This window comes from Diuraphis noxia, unplaced genomic scaffold (assembly GCF_037042655.1).
Source record: "Diuraphis noxia isolate RWA-SAM2 unplaced genomic scaffold, SU_Dnox_SAM2 contig0002, whole genome shotgun sequence".
Classification (NCBI taxonomy): Eukaryota; Metazoa; Arthropoda; class Insecta; order Hemiptera; family Aphididae; genus Diuraphis; species Diuraphis noxia.
Window position 1 is genome coordinate 22,594,339 of NW_028301712.1, and position 19,162 is coordinate 22,613,500.

Here is a 19,162-nt window from a genome sequence, read left to right on the forward strand (position 1 = left end):
AGTTTTCAACTGATGTCGAAATAAAGGGAATAATATTATTATAGTCTTCAACAAAAATAATCTAAATTAGTGTTTCCCATTCGCGTTCACTTTATGAGACTATTTATCAAATAAAAAATTACATAATTTCAATAATTTTACTTCTGACTGTATGTAATAGGTAGATTTTATACGCTGATGGTTATCTACGGTTCTTACAAAAAATTCAGAAATTGTTCTTTAATAATTGTAATATTTTTTTATTTCGAACAATATTAAATTATACAATTTAATAACAACATTAATATTATTTGATCATTAATAAATATATAATTACTGTAAAAAAAAATACAATAGAATTCACATCTGCGGTGGGCGCGTAATACAATATATAATAGTCGGCCGAGTAACAATAAATACGACGCGTTCACGTAAAATACAAATATGAGTGAGACGCGTAAGATGAAAATACTTAGTGTTCGCGTAGAATATAATATAAATATGAGTTGTACGCGTAGTATGAATATACTTAGTGTTTGCGTAGAATATAATATAAATATGAGTTGTACGCGTAGTATGAATATACTTAGTGTTCGCGTAGAATATAATATAGATATGAGTTGGACGCGTAATACAATCTATAACGATATTACGTACTGCACGACAGTGTCTTATCAAGAATAAACGAAATGTTATGACATACACATCTATGTTATAATTATTACTCACATTCCCACCAAGAACATTATATTAATGACTTACGGTTATATTGTATCAGTTGATCTCCACGAAGTCTTTCTTCAATGGTACACACCTGTGTGGAATTGATGATGCACTGATCTCGTCCGAAGTTAACACAAATAACGGTGGCCGTATACACGACGGCGTGTGCAGCGGCGGCGCTGTTCTAGCCTGCCGAATTATCGGTGGCCGAGAACTCGCTAACACTCGCGGCGGCGGTGCGGTCTTAGCCTACCTATTACAGGTGGCCGAAGACAACACAAACGAAAGGGAAACGGCGGAAGTATGTGCGACGGCGTGTGCAGCGGCGGCGCTGTTCTAGCCTGCCGAATTATCGGCGGCCGAGAACTCGCTAACACTTGCGGCGGCGGTGCGGTCTTAGCCTACCTATTACAGGTGGCCGAAGACAACACAAACGAAGGAGAAACGACGGCACTATCACTACACAACGACACTATTTACTACACGACGAAACTATTTATGACTGCACTATTCTTCCAAACTCACTACTTTACTCTATAGACATAGTCCGAATGTCAGATCGCCTTCTAGCCTTCCTATTACAGGTGGCCGAGAAAACGATCCGACACTAGCCAGTTATCTAAGAGGCCGAGTAGTCGGTAAATGAAAAATGACACTTTTGCTATTGCGCTTCGCTGGTTATATCGACTTCTACAGTATCTGGTCCGGGGTAGAAGTTGGGGCTAGAATATATACTAACGGTCGTAGGTACCGGCTTATTGTATGTTACGGATCGACCGTCTACGCTCTCTGTCGGCCGTGGTAGCGGTATGTAGAGCGATATTTACACTGTTGTTTCCACTTTGCCACTTGATGGCGCGTCGTGAGTTTTGTACTCGTTACATGTAATAAAAATAATATCAATCATTTATTGAAATAAATACAACTAAACAGTTGATTTAAAAAGTATTCTGAATACTGTTTTATGAGTATTTCAATTATTTTAATTAAATAATTTATAAGACTAAAGATTGTATGCATTCCAAGAAAGCTGAAAAACACTGTATTCATCAGTCATAATACGTATATCTTATTAATTAAATCCAAAGTGATGAAAAAATGATATTTTTTGTTTAAATTTAATCATCCAATGCTTATTATATAATATATTATAATTTTAGGCACCTACAATATGTATGACTATTTTAAATTATTTCTATTATTTATTGTATTTGCATACATACGATCAAAATAGTTATTTTTGCATGTAAACTTTGATTTTCTTGTAGTATCAATCTTAGTCAAGTGTATCAGTACTAAAGTTAATATAATAATTTTGAGTTCAGCCTATTAATTTGAAAAAGTAAAATTATTTTATATTTATATAAAAAAAAAAAATTAATCTATAAATAATATTACAAAGTTTAAGAGATAGAAATTGACGAGTCCTACGTTATATGTAAACATTTTTGTTTTCATATTTGGTATAAATTACCATTCTTAGTTATTGATTATCAAATGATGCCTTAGAAATTATAATAAACAATATTTTATATGTAACTAAACTAACTAAAAAACATGCAAGTGACAGTCAAAATCCAACGTACATTAATCATCTTAAATATTACATATAACAATTGTAAAACAGACTTAAGTTAAATAAATAATATTTGTTTTAATTGTACGTTTCTGAAATACTTGAATGGTATTCATATTATCGTTATAAATTATTTGTTTAATGCTGAGAACAGAGAAAGTAATAGGTATATTATGTCATATACCTATTTAAATTTTATTAATATCATAAAAATGTATAGTTTACACTATATACATTACAATAAATCATGTCATTATAAAAACTAAATGCTGTAACATGAGCCTTTCAGTGATTACAATTATAAAAATTAATACGAAAAAACTCAAATTGATTTGTAAGTAGGTGCCTACGTTGTGTAAAACAGCGCTATTGTTAATATTGATTTTCAGCATAATATTGACATAGATACCATATTTTATTAGCGTTATTAAATAGATTTCATCAGAATATATAAGTTTTACAAGGTACAATAATTGTATATAACTATATTTTTAATTACACTTATGTTACGTATAGAAATTTCAATGTCAAATCGTTATGAAATACAATTTATTTTATTTAAGATTCAGATTTTCGAATAACTATCTACATTTTGTATTGCTGTATAATAATAATAAAGTATATCATATTTTAAATTAAAATAATGTATAACAAGACAGTATGTTATTAAAAAAAATAAACTTATATTATGCGTTTGAAAATATTTACAGTAGGTACTTTATAGTTTATAAATAATATTATGTGAGGATGAAACGCTAAGAATTGAGGTAAAGTTTTTAATCGAAAAATGACATACTCTTCAATATTGTACAATGTTGCCTTTTTTTTCTCCGTTACTCAGGAAATTGACCGTCCTTTAAAATAGAGAGAGAAAAAAATATAATATGTTTTCTTACCAATGGCCTCAAACAATATTCTTTAGTTCTTCTCTTCCTTACATAAAACGTCTTGAACTATTTTCTTCTATATTACGTACTTATTTTGAATTATTTAAAAAATATAATAAATAGACGTTATTGTATACGTAGATATACTGTGGTATAATAAGACCCTTTGTAACTAATAACTATAACAGATAACTTTTTCCATGGAAAATATATAAATATCAAGAAAATCAAATTTAATATTTAAAAAAAATCATTCATGTTTTTTATATTGATTTATGCCTGGAAACTATGGCCATTAACTGTTTGTAAAGACGGGGGAGTGGTTTGAAAATCATGTATGTGTGGCTAGAATTCGTCACCAAAAACTCGAGTGGAAACTATTGACACTGACCCGCCTGTACTTGCACTCAGAACACGTTTAGTGATTGAATACAACCATCACGCCACACTGGAGCACAAATAATAATAAAAGGAGGTCCAAATAAATTATTGAACACGAAAAACAACACTGAGCGAATATAGTGTGTTAACTTTTATTTGAAAGAATAAATTATAATTTTTATATTACTTTATGTTTTATTTATTAGTAATAGGCTATGTTGAACTAATTTTTTGTTAATTACGTTGCGGAATATTGTTATATATAAATATAAAAGGCTCTTAAAATAAACATCTAAAAATAAGAATAAATATTTGTGTTTTTAATTGCGTTGGAAATATAAAATAATATTATTATACGTAATTGCAAAGAGTTTAAAGTTACTATAACATGAAATATTGTTTTTAATTCCAAATGTGCAATAAAATTCATAGATAACAAATTGCTAGTTTTCATTTATAAATATTCAATTTGTCAAAAATATAATATCTTTAATGTCTATACAAAAATTTGTGTATGTATGTTTCAGTGTAAGAAAACTATAATTTATATCTTCAAGATTTTTGGCTGAGAAAAAATGCTAAGCCTAAATATTTTACAAACAAACAACCAAAAATATTCAAGAATATAATATGTGTATGATTAAAAGCTTAAAATTAGTTCAAATATTTTGAACATTTGATATCAAAGATAAATAACTCTGTTCGAAAAAACTATACATTCATCAGTTCAAATACTGACATTTTTAGATTTTATAAGTGAAAATGAAGTGTTTTAAGCACTCAAAATATATTAATATCCTACTTCTTTTTTAAAAGATCATACATACGCGTGCAAATGTATTATTCTTTCACCTTTATTGATCATCAGGCATTTTAATAGGTACTGAATAAGTTATGTTTTTTGAATTGAATATACATATTGCAACATTGTCGGCATTTAACATAAAAATAATAAAGCTTGTATAATATTCTAATAAGCCTGCTCAGCATAAACAGTAATAGTCCAAGTACATGTGTGTGTGTGTGTGTGTGTGTGTGCACAAGTAAAGTTATTTTGCATAAATATTACGGTTTATTGTTGTTTATCGTTGTACGCATTTTCAAAATGTTTGCTATAATATAATCATCGAAAAATTGTATTCATTTTTATTTTCTTATTTTATTTTGAGTGCAATACATTTCATAAATTTAACAGGGGGTGGTAAATAAACGGCAATATAATATATTAATTACGTTTGTGTCTGCGCACCACGACCGGTGCCTTTTCCATTGCCTTCATAAGTTTTTTGAGGTTCGAGTCGATTTTACGACAGTGAAAATAAAAAGTTATTAAATACGAGTATAAAACAGTATCCCTAATTTAGTGACAAATAAAAAACAAAAAAAAAAAATTATCGAAGTTATTTTTTATGCAAACAATTCAAAAATTGAATTGTACCACGACAAATATAGCTTTATATACTTTATGATATATTATATAAATATTAGGGACTAGTGATTATATTATTCTGTTACTCACAGAGATCCGAACACGTAAACCCATACGTGCATTTGAATGTATTATTATATTGTGAAATAGTAAAGGTACTTAAGTTAATTTTAAATCATGAACGTATATGATATTATACAAATTACTAACTGTATCATCCTTTTCCATAAAAAAAAAAATTATAAGCGTATTTAATAGCGTTATCTGAATTTTTCGGTAACCGTAAACCTAATGGCTTTAATAATTTACACAAATCGTACAATATTTTTTTGAATTTAATTTAATTGAAAACCGAAAACCGAATACATTAATGTTTGATAAATTAATTCTTTTTGGCATTAAACTATTTATAAAATATAATAGGTATCTTCTTATTTAGAAATAAATATGTCTTTTGACTTGGGTATCCGAAAAATTTCATTTGTAATAAGACTATGATAAAAATAGAGTATAAAAGAAATATCTGACAACTTGAATTATAAATTCTTAATTATTGAATAAATGTTGTTCTTATAATGTTAAAATATTATAAAACAAAAACTTATCATAGGTATTATACCAAAATTATAAAAGAAAAAAATAAGAGAATAAGAAATACATTTTTTGGATAGTAAGTGAATTAAATTTATCAAAACTGTTTGTCAAAGCTTGTATAACAAGAAACAAGATTTATTTCTAAATTATTTAAAACTAAACAGATTTGTTCCAATGTCCATTCTAAAAAACTATAAGTTTGGTTTTAAGTACATATTTTATGTATAGTATATTTTTTTTCCTGAAAAGAAATGTATATATCAGCGTGAATATTTCATAACTCAATTTTTATTATTTATTTCGTCAGTTTTTAAAGTTTTGTTTTTTATTTAGCCATCATTAGATAATTATATAGTTATAAAATTCAAGTTTAATTAACGAAATAAAAAACTACGGATATGCAAAATCACAATATATATTCACGTAAATCATCAATTTAAATTTTTAATAAAGTACACCTTACAATTATTAAATAAAATAATCTATTTTTTCCTATTATTTAGCCATGTCATCGATGGCTTTATATATTAACTTTATTTTAATTTACATAAGTGTTTAAGCGGTTTTATTTATTTTTTTTTTGTACATTATATTTTAATCAATATATCAATATAATATACATGCTCGGATTACAAAAATTTATCCACTTTTAATTCTTAGAATGATTATCATCTTTTTTGTGTTGTGAAGGGCTTCCGACAGAATACTTGAAGTTCTTGTTTCTTGTCTCTCTCCGTATGGGATAGCTTTAGCTATAAACTTATAACATACATATTTCATAGAAAAGTATAAAAGCAATCGATACAGATAGGTGAACTTGATAATGATCTTTAAATAGCTACACAACATAATGAATAGTTGTAATTCAGAAATTAAAAAAAAATAAAATACTTAAGTATTTTTTGTTCAAAATGTATATATATATAAATGGATTTTAGACCTATAGTCAGATGATAGGCTAAGTTAAAAAGTGATAGGCCCGACCCCAGATGTGCTCAAACAGACATTTTGAGATATACGATGGACATTTTTGTTTATTTATAAATGGTTGCTTTTAGTGATAGTTAAATATATATATATATAAATTATGATAAATAAAAGTTGCTAAGATCTGGTTGCCATGGAAAATTATAAATTGGTTAAAATACATATTGGTCTATAATATATATAATTTATCTCATTGTATATCATTGTCTCAACGAGTCTGTACGATTAACTTATACGTCATTCTAAAATTCTAATTGCGACTTTCCTTATAATTCTATATCATAACACTTAGCTACCTCGCTAGATATATAGATAGATATAGTTTAAACCATAAAAAAGGTAGGGCTTTTAACGGGCTACGAAGTGCATGGTCTCAGATAGTATGGAAATAAAAATATAATATAATTCAAATTAAAAAATAAATAAGATTATATTAAAATATTATAAGTTATTGCGTGAAATACTAGCTTTAAGAATATAATAATAATAATGAAAGCGTCTAATAATAAACATACTTCAATGATTTTTGTGAATTTCGTTACGAGTAAAGAATTTATGACGTGAGTCGAACGGAGCCAGTAATTTATTAATTATTGTAGCATTAATATATTATATTATGAAGTGGCGTTGATAGGGGGGAGATACGACACCCCCCTTAAATAGTTTAAGGAATCTTTTCAAATTATGAAACGGTGACTAAAAAAGATCACATATTCATTTATATTATGACAACCCCCACCTTTGAAAAAATCCTACGTACGCGTACGTACGCCACTAATATTATGTATGCATTCGTATAATATTATATATCTAATTAGCATCACATATAGCAATAGTATCTTTCATTATCTCCTGTAAATGAAACGAAATTCACACTCATCAATTAGTTCTATTTTTATTATTTTGACGTCCCACCGCTTAAATACTGTCAGCAGATTACGGAATCCTAAACATTAAGATCGCCGTGTTGTTTAATCGTGCTGGTAAGTTGTTGAAAAAACGCATTCGTCAATCCATCATAAGAGATAAAACCTAGGCACTACGACATTGAAGTTCTTTTTAATGAATACATATTTTTTTCTGAATAAAAATATTTTTTCTTCGAGATATTTAAGATAATATGGTACATATTACACTTAATAGAAAACAACTAAATACAATATTTTAATTGTCGAGTGGAGTAAGGAAACGAGTGAATTAGTAATTAGTGTTGTGCTTTTTCTGGATTAGAATATTTATATTTTTACATAAAATATCAACACAGTATCATTCTATCTTACTTTCATAAATAAAACCTTTATCTGATATTTACATAACACTTTTATTGATTTAACGTTTTTATAATTTCTAATATATTAAATTTAAAACAACCCACCAAACGCCCAAATTATAGTTCCTTCCGGACTGATTAATTTTGAATTTTTAACATTTATAAAACCAGCAATTCAAAATTTCCAAACCAAATAAAATAAATTGCTAATTATTTTTAAGTTGATTATCTATATATGTTATATCTTGATAAAATCATGTTGAATTATGTTTAATCTAGATAATTTTTTTATTCATTTATCTGTTATCTTTAAAGTTATCTGTGCACTACACTATTTGTGATAGGTGCAGTATAAAGTTTGTTTTATTTTTTTTTTCATTTCATATTATTATACGAGATTTAATTTTCGCTACAAAGCATGATTGAAGAATTTTATAGTTTTGAAGTATATTACTCACTCCTTAAAATAAATAATTACAAGTTTTACTCCTTTAATTTTAAATTATGCGGGTACTCTTCGTAATGATTTGGGTATGGAAGTATTTGAAAATGAACCAATTCTGTTTTGTAAACGTTTTCAAAGTCTACTTGTAAACCATCATTATCTTCTCAGGAATAATTTATATACTTTATTATCTATCAAGATATTCTCCTCGTTGTAGGCATAAAAGGAACTTGCATCGTCGTGACCTTTTGTAAAAATAATTGCCTGGAAAATCATATACCAAATCATAATATGTATGGTCTATGTACCAGATTATATCTTTCTTAACTGAATATTAATAATCGTCTTTTTTAAAATAGACACTGAACAAAAAAAAAGTAAAATAAAAACAGTGAAAATCATGATCAAATTGATCTAACAGTCTCTAATGACTCTCACCGATTATTTCTTCATGCCGTTTGTTCGATTAACAAATTTTCACCCATAAAATCATTACATTATAGTATGTTGTTTGTGTATAAATATTTTAAAGATATAGTATCGTTAGTGTAACTGCATGCGTCTGGTTTAATAAAAACTGTCTTGTTCGTAAAGAATAATTAATTCCAGTATATGACTTAAACAATATATTGGCTATACACATATACTCATACAACATAACATATAACTTTCAAACTTGTTGGAGACCATTTGGTATTATCGCGTGCACAATAACGGTAATGATTATGTCTAGTCGTTATCGCAGTCGTTTTACAAGCACGGCGTGAAAGAAATAAAAACGGCGACGCGAAAATCAACTCGTCCGCGAGCACAGTCTTTTTGTAGAGCATCTAGAGACATTTTCGCAGCATCTATACAGGGTGATTCTTTTAATGGTAAAAAATTACTATTATACATTTTTAATTCAATAATCTGAAAAACAGAGAATTTTTCTGAGAATTGTGTTGCATAAAAATATAGGACCAGTAAATAATGATGGATAATATAGATATTTAAAATTCAGACGAGTGAATTCATGCATAACACATACCTTATCTAATTTTGATGTATAAGAAATACTAGGAAATAATTGTAATTTTATGTTAGCTTATCTAATACCCTTAGAAAATTATTCTGCGTAACACTAAAAGTGTACGTTATCGTATGTTTTAAATTGTATCAAATTAAAAAAAAAACATTTTTTTATTATTTTCGAGGTAAACAATGTTTGCTGTTAAAAGAGTTACCCTGTATACGATCACCATAACCACTAGTCAACTACAAGTAAATCGGTGACCGTTTTATTTCAGAGAATTTTCCATTATGTCCAGATGCAATACATTTAATGAACAATAGTTTCTACCTGTTCCTAGTATCGCTGACAGTACTACCATTATATTAGGTTTTTCTTTTATCAGCTCGCGTACGAATTTTGCGTTTCGTGTAAGCTAAATTTTTCTGACTTCCACGATGGGATACCAACTAGCTAAGTTTCAATCGGTTATCGTCGTAAAAATTCATTTTTTACTATCATTACAATAACTGTAACTGTATAACAATTTGTTTTTAACTTAGATAAGTATAATAATATAACATAAGTCAATAAATATTACCTATATTAAATTAACTATCGGTTTCTATTCTATATTTTTGTAGTGTAATAGTTAAGTGCTAAAAATTCTAAAATAAAAAAGAAATAAAGTTGGTTGATAATCATAATCACGAATAGTATAATAACTAATAACTATACTAAACTACTATTATAATGACAATATTGCTGCATTATTGCAACAATATGCTACATTGCTATTGTGAGTAAGTAATCATATCATATAAATTTAAATTTCTCCATTAACTTATTTTTTGGAGATGTATAATCGATTTGCATTTCGTCATCGTTTTTTGGTGATTTTGAACGAACTACGTTTCTTTAACTCGTCATCCACACCTTAGAAATGTATTATAATATTATAGACTTATCTATTTAATACATATTTAAATATAAATAAATAAACTCTTAGTAAATTCTTATTGTAAAATATGACCATTACGGACACCCATTGGAGCATCCCGAGCTTGTCACCTATTTGCTCGGGTTTAACAGTAGACTTTCATCGCCTCTGCTCGATCCCACGGGATCGTCTCCTACAATATCTGCACCAAAAATCATCGAAATGACATTAAAATAACCGTGTCCCGATGGTCCGCGCTCGTAATGGGCCTCGAGGACGACGAGATGAACGCTTAGTGGCTGGAAATTATACTCGTTCGTAATAATGCCCAGAAAATTGGTCGATTTCATGTATATATATTATATATGTATACGATATACGGTCGTATATGATTAATGCGAGCTTAGAGTTGTCACTACAAGCTGGAACGCCGTGCGGGGTGCGATTCGGGATGGCAGGCGGTGTGGACCGGCTGCTTTTGACGACGTTTCTGCGCCCGAGTGAAACCGGAGAGACCGGGATAAAGGTGAATTGTCTCGCGTCCTTTTGTCGTCGGGTGTACTCCACCGCCGCCGCCCTATGGTATCACTACCCACCTCTTGATCTCCGCCGCCAAAAAACTCGGGGTATATCAAATTTTCGGCCACTTCACGCACGAATAATAAAAGTGGAGGAGAGATTAAATTGTTTTCAGACAACACGCTGTATACATTATACAAACGCACACGCGCATACGGACACGAATGCGCCGGTCTGTACAATAATATGTGCACATATACGAATTTGTATATATTTTGTTGTGTGTGTGTGTGTGTGTGTATGTATGCATAATATGTATGAATTGTATAGGTACTTATATATATATATATATATTTCCATCGCGTTTCGCGTACCAGCCACGTCTTGTTTCAAAGCGATGTGGGGAAGGGTCTCTGTGAACGAGTTTTATGATGAAAACCATTTTCATTGCATATGAAACCCCCAGGCCGTTAAACAAGAAAAAATTATTTTACTTTTCAGTTGCTTCCTCGTTTTATTTTTCGTTCATTCGCGGACAGTGTCATTATGTGATTATACTATATGAATAACAATAATAATTAATCTGTGAACTAAAAATTTGGTAAACGCCATTACAATTTATTTGCAGTTAACTACGTGACTTATACATTAAGTTTAATTTAAATACGATGAATATTTTTTTTAGTTCTAAGTAATTACTTAAGTTTACTAGTGTAGAAAATCTAATTTAATAAATACCATATAAATTTCAGTACCAGTGTTATAGTAGGTAACATTTTAGAAACGAAACTATATTTTAAATCAATATAATATATCTACTTTATCATTTTATTTATAAATATAATTTACTGTTATTGATGCCTACATTTGTTAAATTATAAATAAATTTGTTTTACAGTATTGACGGACGATCCGAATTTCGCAGAGCCTATACCAAATGTTACAGTGTCGCTTGGGAGGGATGCATCCCTTCCGTGTGTAGTCAACAATCTCGGCACGTACAAGGTAAGATGCCACGTACATATTATTATTATTATTGGTAGTAGTAGTAGTAGTAGTAGTAGTGGTGGTAGTGGTAGTGGTAGTGGAGGTGGTAGTATTATTATTATATAGAGGAAAGTACTTCATAAATCATTTTAGTGAAATATATTTTCAAAAGATTTACGACCGACAATTTTGGGTTACTTACGTGTATATTATATATACCTCTATATTGACCAATCTAAGGTTCAGGTATATATTAAGAATATAAATTAGTACTATACGTATTTAATATATATTTTGTATCCAATAGAAGTATTGGAAATAAAACGTGTGATATATATATATATTTATAAGGTCTATTAGTTTTTCCAAAAAACAAAAAAAACTGCAAAGAATGCGTTCCCAATTACGTATTTAAATACAAATTAAGGTTTATTTTACAATAATATTTGATTTGTTCAGTTCAAAATTTAGTTCATTTGTTCAGACTGTTTTGAGCTTAGAAACAATTATTTATAACCTGTAAAATCAATATTTGCATACTTTTTTAACCAAATTCTTTTCTTTTATAATCTGAGTAAATGAGTGAAGCAATGAGATATACCTAAGAATTGTTTTAACGAAGGAATAATTTGATATCAAATATCAGGTAGCTTTTGGCATTTTCGATGAACTGTTCAAAGTTCAAACAACAAATTTACTTTAATCATATTTCAAAATACATTTAAATATAGTTATGTTGAAAACTAAAGAGAACAGAAAAAAAGTTGATTTCGAATTTTATTGTAATAACGTCATGGAAATTATTTCAAGGGGTTTAAATTAAATACGATATAACGATAAATTTGAGATATCAAAATTTGACATAAAGAAAATCTTCTGTATTAAAATATTATTTAATAAAAGTTAAAGCAAGCAATTTATTAAAAAATTAACACAAATCTCAAGAGAATATTAGATATTTTTGAATAACCTATATATCTATGAGTTCTTAAAAATATATAAATTAAGATTATTACACAAATGTTAACAATTTACCTTTTAACTTGCGATTATGATATCAATTGCTTATAAACATTTTATAACACGGCGTTATAAATAGGCAAAACAGGTACAAACCATGGTAGATTTTTTTCTGGTATTTTATAACTTACGTCTTATAACAATAATAGCAATTATGATAGAATCTTTAATTTAATAAGTATAACGATATTATCAAATTACATTAAAATTAAATTTTTTTATCAAAACATATTAATATAATTTAAAATTTATAAATATATATATTTCACGATTCGGATTTTATTCTGATGTTATTACAAATGATATGAATTAATAATTATACAAGGTTTAATCATTTAATCATGTTTTTAATCGCTACTATTCTTATGAACCTATAATAACTTCAAACATATTTTGGAATTACAAGTATGATCACTAGACACATTTTTATACTGGGATATTTGTACAGTTTTAATTGGAAGCAAAATTATGAATAATGGTTTTAGTGCAATGATCTGATTCGTAAAGAAAAATAATTTTGTCTGTGATAGGCACGATACATGCTATAAGTGTTATGGCATAGAGCAGTGGTGCGCAACCTGGGGGTCACGACCCCTAAGGGGGTCGCGTAATTTTATTAGGGGGTCGCCAGTAATCACCAAATGAAAAAGTTTTATACTATATTGCTATGTATATTGTATATTATTCTATAGTTTTATACAAAGTAAAATTATTTTGTACCGTTGATGGCTGTGTCAATCGTAATATTATGACAATATGTCATATCTTAATATTGCGATAACTAGTTCTATTGAACCACGCAGTATATGGGTTATTATAATATTTTTTTTTCATGTTTTTGATTAATTAAATTAAAGAAATATTAAAACTGCTCTAAAATTAATGATTTAATGTATATGAATAAAATGTGTAAAATGTGTTATACATTAAGACTATTAAGTAAATTTAAATTACACACTTACATAATGTTGGTAGGAAGGGGGGCCGTATTAAAAAATAAATTATTTTGGGGGGTCGTGGATCAAAAAAGGTTGCGCACCACTGGCATAGAGTAATATTATTACATTTAACCTGTATGCTAATCGGTCAGCATCCTTTCCAACAGTTTATCACATCTAACATGAACATCGCACATCTACCATACTTTCCAAAATATCTTTAAAATATAAATATATTTAATTACATATAAGAATGAAAAAGCGGGTAAGTGGGTATCGCTCTGCTGTACATTGGGGGTGGGGTGGACCTCTGACTAGGGTAGGTTAAATTTGAATGCAATGATAGGTATCATTGTATACGAAAAACGATTCTGAACGGAGACGGTTTATCTGTCTAGGATATATTATAGATTATTAAAAATTTTCAAATCTTAGATTTAAAAAGAAAATTTTTTATGAATTTCTAGCTTAAAATAATTTGCGAATTTTCATGATTTTTACGTATGTTGTCAAAATTTAAATTTAAATGCTTGAAAAAAAAAAATGTGACTATGCATTTCTTTTATTTTTCAACTGCTATTGTAAAAATATTTTAGGAGCCTTGTATTAAATTTTCAAGCTTTTCTGCCTAACGAATAAATTCTAATCGATATGAATTTAAAAAAAACAAATAATGATCGAAAATTTCAAATGCCTATGAATAGTTCAACTTAAGTCGAAATTTTTTGAAAATTGCATGGTGGTTAGAATATACTTATATAAACATCCGGTGAAAATTTCATGTATCTATGGTCATTCGTTTTAAAGTTACATCAAAAACCAAAATCGATTTTGTCGAAAAATGAGTGTGCGTAAAATTTCCCGTTTTCCCTTAATTTTTAGTTTGTTTTTCTCGATTATTTAGAAAAGTATTAAGAATTTTACCCTAAAGTACCAACTATAGATTCACTTTCTGATCAAACGAGGTACTGAAGTCAAAAATCGAAGCATTTTTACTGCCTCAAAACGTGATGCCGTCAGAATGCACCACATGCGGAGTAAACCTCTCAGTAAAACACTTGATGACAGAATGCCAATCAAATGAAGAAGAAAGAGAAAAACTAGATATATCAACCAACTTATACAAATCAATCGGATCCGACTGTCAACCCGAAAAAATCATGTCGTTCCTCAGGACAACCAAGATAGATAAATACATTTAATTAGAATAAATATAGTTTTAAGAATTATAGTATAATGTAAATTATGTATAAAGCTAATGGCCCATGTCGCCGAAGCTATAAAGATCAATAAAAAAAAACGTGATGACAGACACACAAAAAAAAAATAAATAAAAATAAAAACACACATCATATTAAAATCAATACATTCATCGCTCCGCTCAGAATCTAAAATGAGTTTCAAGTAAAATGATTTGAATTCAGCCAAACAACTATAACTATTAGCTAGGAGTGAAAACAATAAAATTATTATCATCAAGCATGCATATAATGTGCAACGATTTGGTACGTTATCCACTGAGAAAATATATCGATGGTTAATAACCTTCATTGGCCATTGCATACAATTCAAGCGGAGTCACAGTCAAAATCCATTAAAACATTCAAAATTCTATTAAATTTTATTCAGACGACAGATTAATTTGATCTTTGTATAATTTTGAGTATCTGATTTTAGTATAGAATATGGCATAACACATAATATACGCATAATTTTTTCACCATACCATAAAACTGTGTGGTGTTATCATAACTCTCAATCTTTTGTATTATTATTTTCATATCCCTAAATATATATGTTTTATTTGAATTGAATTTGTAGCGACAATAAATGTAATAATATGATAGAAAGACAGAAAAATATTAAATCTTGGCTTATAAAGAAATATTTTACAATAATAACTATATATTTCATGTTATAATTAATTTTTAATTAATAGTTAATAATAAAATATATGGCTATTTGAATTATTAATTTTGTCCATAGAAAAAATAATTAATAATTTTCGAGTTATGTGTATGTTTATTAAATTGGATTTTAAGTGTGAGTTAGGTAGGTTGGCAAGTATATATTAAAGTGTTTAGCTTATTTATATTCTATCAAGACTCGATGATTGAATACATTCATCAACACTTTCCTAATTTTACTATCTATATACATTCAAAAGGTCTAATATCCTCGTCACATATTCCTAAATAATAAAAATATCACATAATCTAAAGGTATGTAGTCTTAGGATAGGTAAATTGAAGTTAATTACATTTGTTTGTCCGTAAACAAGGGTGTAATTATTGGCTTTATTTATATTCCATTTACGCTGGTTAAACTTAATTTCCATGTCCTTTGCTCTCGTATCTATAATTATTTTTTATGCTTAAGTATACCCAACGAGTTACGGTAGAATCAACTTTTGATTCCGGTTGAAACATTTAAAAATAATTTTTACTCGTCCTTTTCTTATTCTCTATTCAGCTAATTTTTGTTCACAATGCTCACAACCGTGTTATTATGCTTTTATTATTTTATTACTTATCTATTGTGAATCCAGAGTCTTCAACGTGAAATTTTTGACAATTTTAATTTATTATTTTGGAAAGCATTTCTAAGTAATAATATATATAGCTACGAACAATTTATTCAAACAAAAAGTGTAAAAAAAAATAAGAAATATTGGTTTTTCGTACGTTTTAATTCATGCAGCATTATAAACTATTGAATAATTATACTATATAGTTCAATACAGTTCTTTGAATACATTTTACTGAAACAAAAAAAAAACCTCAAAACGTAGAATTTCCAATTCAAAACTAAATATATTGGGATGGAACGTATCATGTATACATCTACATGTATATAATCTGTATTTGGATCATGTACAGACATGCAGCGTTTCCGGATGTGGTCTTACAACAGAGTTCGACGTTACCCCATATCAACCTCACTTGTGTGGTCACGTATCGGACTCCGGCTTGAATACATATGTTTTCGTTAGCTGGACAAATTGAACCGTCTTCCAGGAAAGGCCACGTATAGATTTAAAAATCTTATTTATTTATTTTTTCGTCCACAAGGATTTTTTACACACATACAACACTACACTGTAAGAGTCAATTATACATATTATTATAATATCATACTTTTTTTTTTTTTTTAACAAAATATAATACATTTAAAATTAGTATTTGATACGAAGAACTGATTACCCTAATGCCGTATCAAATAGTACTCCTAAAGGATTATTAACTAGTATTAAATATAAACATATTTTTAAATTAGTTTTGTAAACATGAAAATAAGTTAAAAATCGATATAACGTTAAAATTAGCATACAATTAATCGTTTTTAAAATAAATTTAATTTTACACATTATTTTTAATCAATTTTGTTTAACATTTAATAATAAAAAAATTGCATCCGAAAAACTTTTTATGTTTTTAAAAACTCGAAAAACTATAAATTATATTGAGTAAGTGATGAGACAACATTATTTTAGAAGTTAAAACTAAAATATTTACTGAAAGATTTATTCAATATGTAAATAGTTGTGTTTGGTGTGTTACAGTTCATTTAAATTAAGTGAATAGGAATTTAAATAGGTTAATTAAAGTGATAACAAAAATATAATTTAATGTTTGATTAATTTTAAAAAAAAATACGAATCTTTAATTTTTTTTTTTTTAATATCAAGGTCATGTTTATTTAACTAAATAAAATAGTAATATTAATTTGAAAATACAATAAAATTCGTTAGCATTATAAAGATGATACTGTTTAATTATTTCGCATTATAAATTACACGATTATTATTGTTTTTGTGCTTAATTTTATGTTTAACTGCAATCGTATACTTTGTAGACGCTAGGTCGTGGGTTTTCTAAATATACATGTTTTAACCAATTACCCAAAGCTTAACCACCGACGCTTTAAAATTGTACTTCTAACTGTAGGTAAACGGCCAAGGATTATCTTTCCAAATAAATCTTTCGTTACAGTTGTAATCCAAAAAAAATAAAAAAATCCCTTAACCAATTAATCAGATATGAAATAAAATTTTTGGACATCTGCATCAAAACATCAAACGAGTGTTTGTATTGCGTCAAATAGAATAGTATGACAATAATTAAATAACTAGTATGCTACTTAATCGTTTAAGTGTGCATTTCATAAGTAATATTAGTTTAGAGCATTCGCATTGACATCTGAAAGATAATGTGTAATGAGTAATGACATACATGTAATAATTAATGGGGAAACATTTTATAAGATAAATACAAATCAACAATATGACTTATAATTTTATATTCTAATAGTCAAAGATTCGTGGACTTATTGGATGATTTACTTGGATGTTTGATGACCATACACGCATCTGATTTATTTACTTTGGTGTACCCATACCGACTGGGCGTATTCTAACACATTTTGTTATTTTATCTCATATTTTAATATATGTTTAACAAGTTCTTGTTCATTGTGTTGAACAATTATTATCGACCGTTCACTTGATATTTTATATATTATATATAATTCAAAAAACTTCAATCACACAACTTTTGAAAGTAAAATATGATTATTATTAAGAAATACAATTATATAATATTGCTATTTATAACCCTATAATTAGGTATATGCCAGATAAACGTTTAACGTAGTCTAACTATACGCAGTGATTTCCAAATGTATAAAATATTCTAACAGTTGTTGCAGTAAGTACTCAGTTATAAGAATATAACTAATCGTTTAGATCTTTAAATGTGTTTATTTTTCAAATAATTAAAATACAATGTATGTAACTTAATTATTCTATCAAATTTATGTAAAATATGATAATATCTTGAATGGAAATCTGGTCTGTTTTTTTAATGTACAACTTATTTCTTAAATAATAAGTTTATTCAATACACATTTTTCTAAAATAAATTTAACTAACAAAATGCGCTTAGGTAAAAATAAAAAATAATTATTTTTTTATTCTAGTGAATATAGATGTATCCAATTTTAATTCGTACTATATTCCATACAACTTGGTATCATCTGAATTAAAAAAACAATGTTTAATTGTTTAAAATTTATTTTTAATGAAATTTGATTCATTATTACAAATTGGTTCTATTCCGGATCAAAAGAAACTTTAATATATTTCAAAACCTAAAATAAAAGTAACTATGTCAGCATATTGTTAATGCAATTTATATAAAATGATTAAACAATTTCACTTTAAAAGCAAATCTATTTTATTTCTTATGCCAGGATAGTTGATATTTTTTATCATAAAATAATTATGAAAAATAATTTACTGTTATTATTTTATTTTATTATTTTTATTATTATTATTTAATTATATTTTCAGCATTTGTTATAGGTAATTCTAAGTAGTGTTGTCAACGTCAATTTAAAATACATAAATTCAGCTAGTGATTCCTAAACTTTAACTAAACAAAGCGAATTGGTTTTAGTTTCCACTACTCCCCATCATATAATGGAAGATGTGCGCTC

General features: G+C 27.5%; 1 protein-coding gene across 3 annotated transcripts in view; it reads left to right on the forward strand.

Annotated features, from left to right (window-relative positions):
- Nucleotides 1-19,162, forward strand: part of LOC107164296 (Dpr-interacting protein delta) — a 129,406-nt gene that overhangs the window by 56,541 nt on the left and 53,703 nt on the right. For all 3 annotated transcript variants that reach the window (XM_089218841.1, XM_015512054.2, XM_015512062.2), the window contains exon 2: nucleotides 11,620-11,726. In XM_089218841.1, the coding sequence (XP_089074967.1) occupies nucleotides 11,620-11,726 (107 nt within the window). The remainder of the gene's footprint in view (nucleotides 1-11,619; nucleotides 11,727-19,162) is intronic.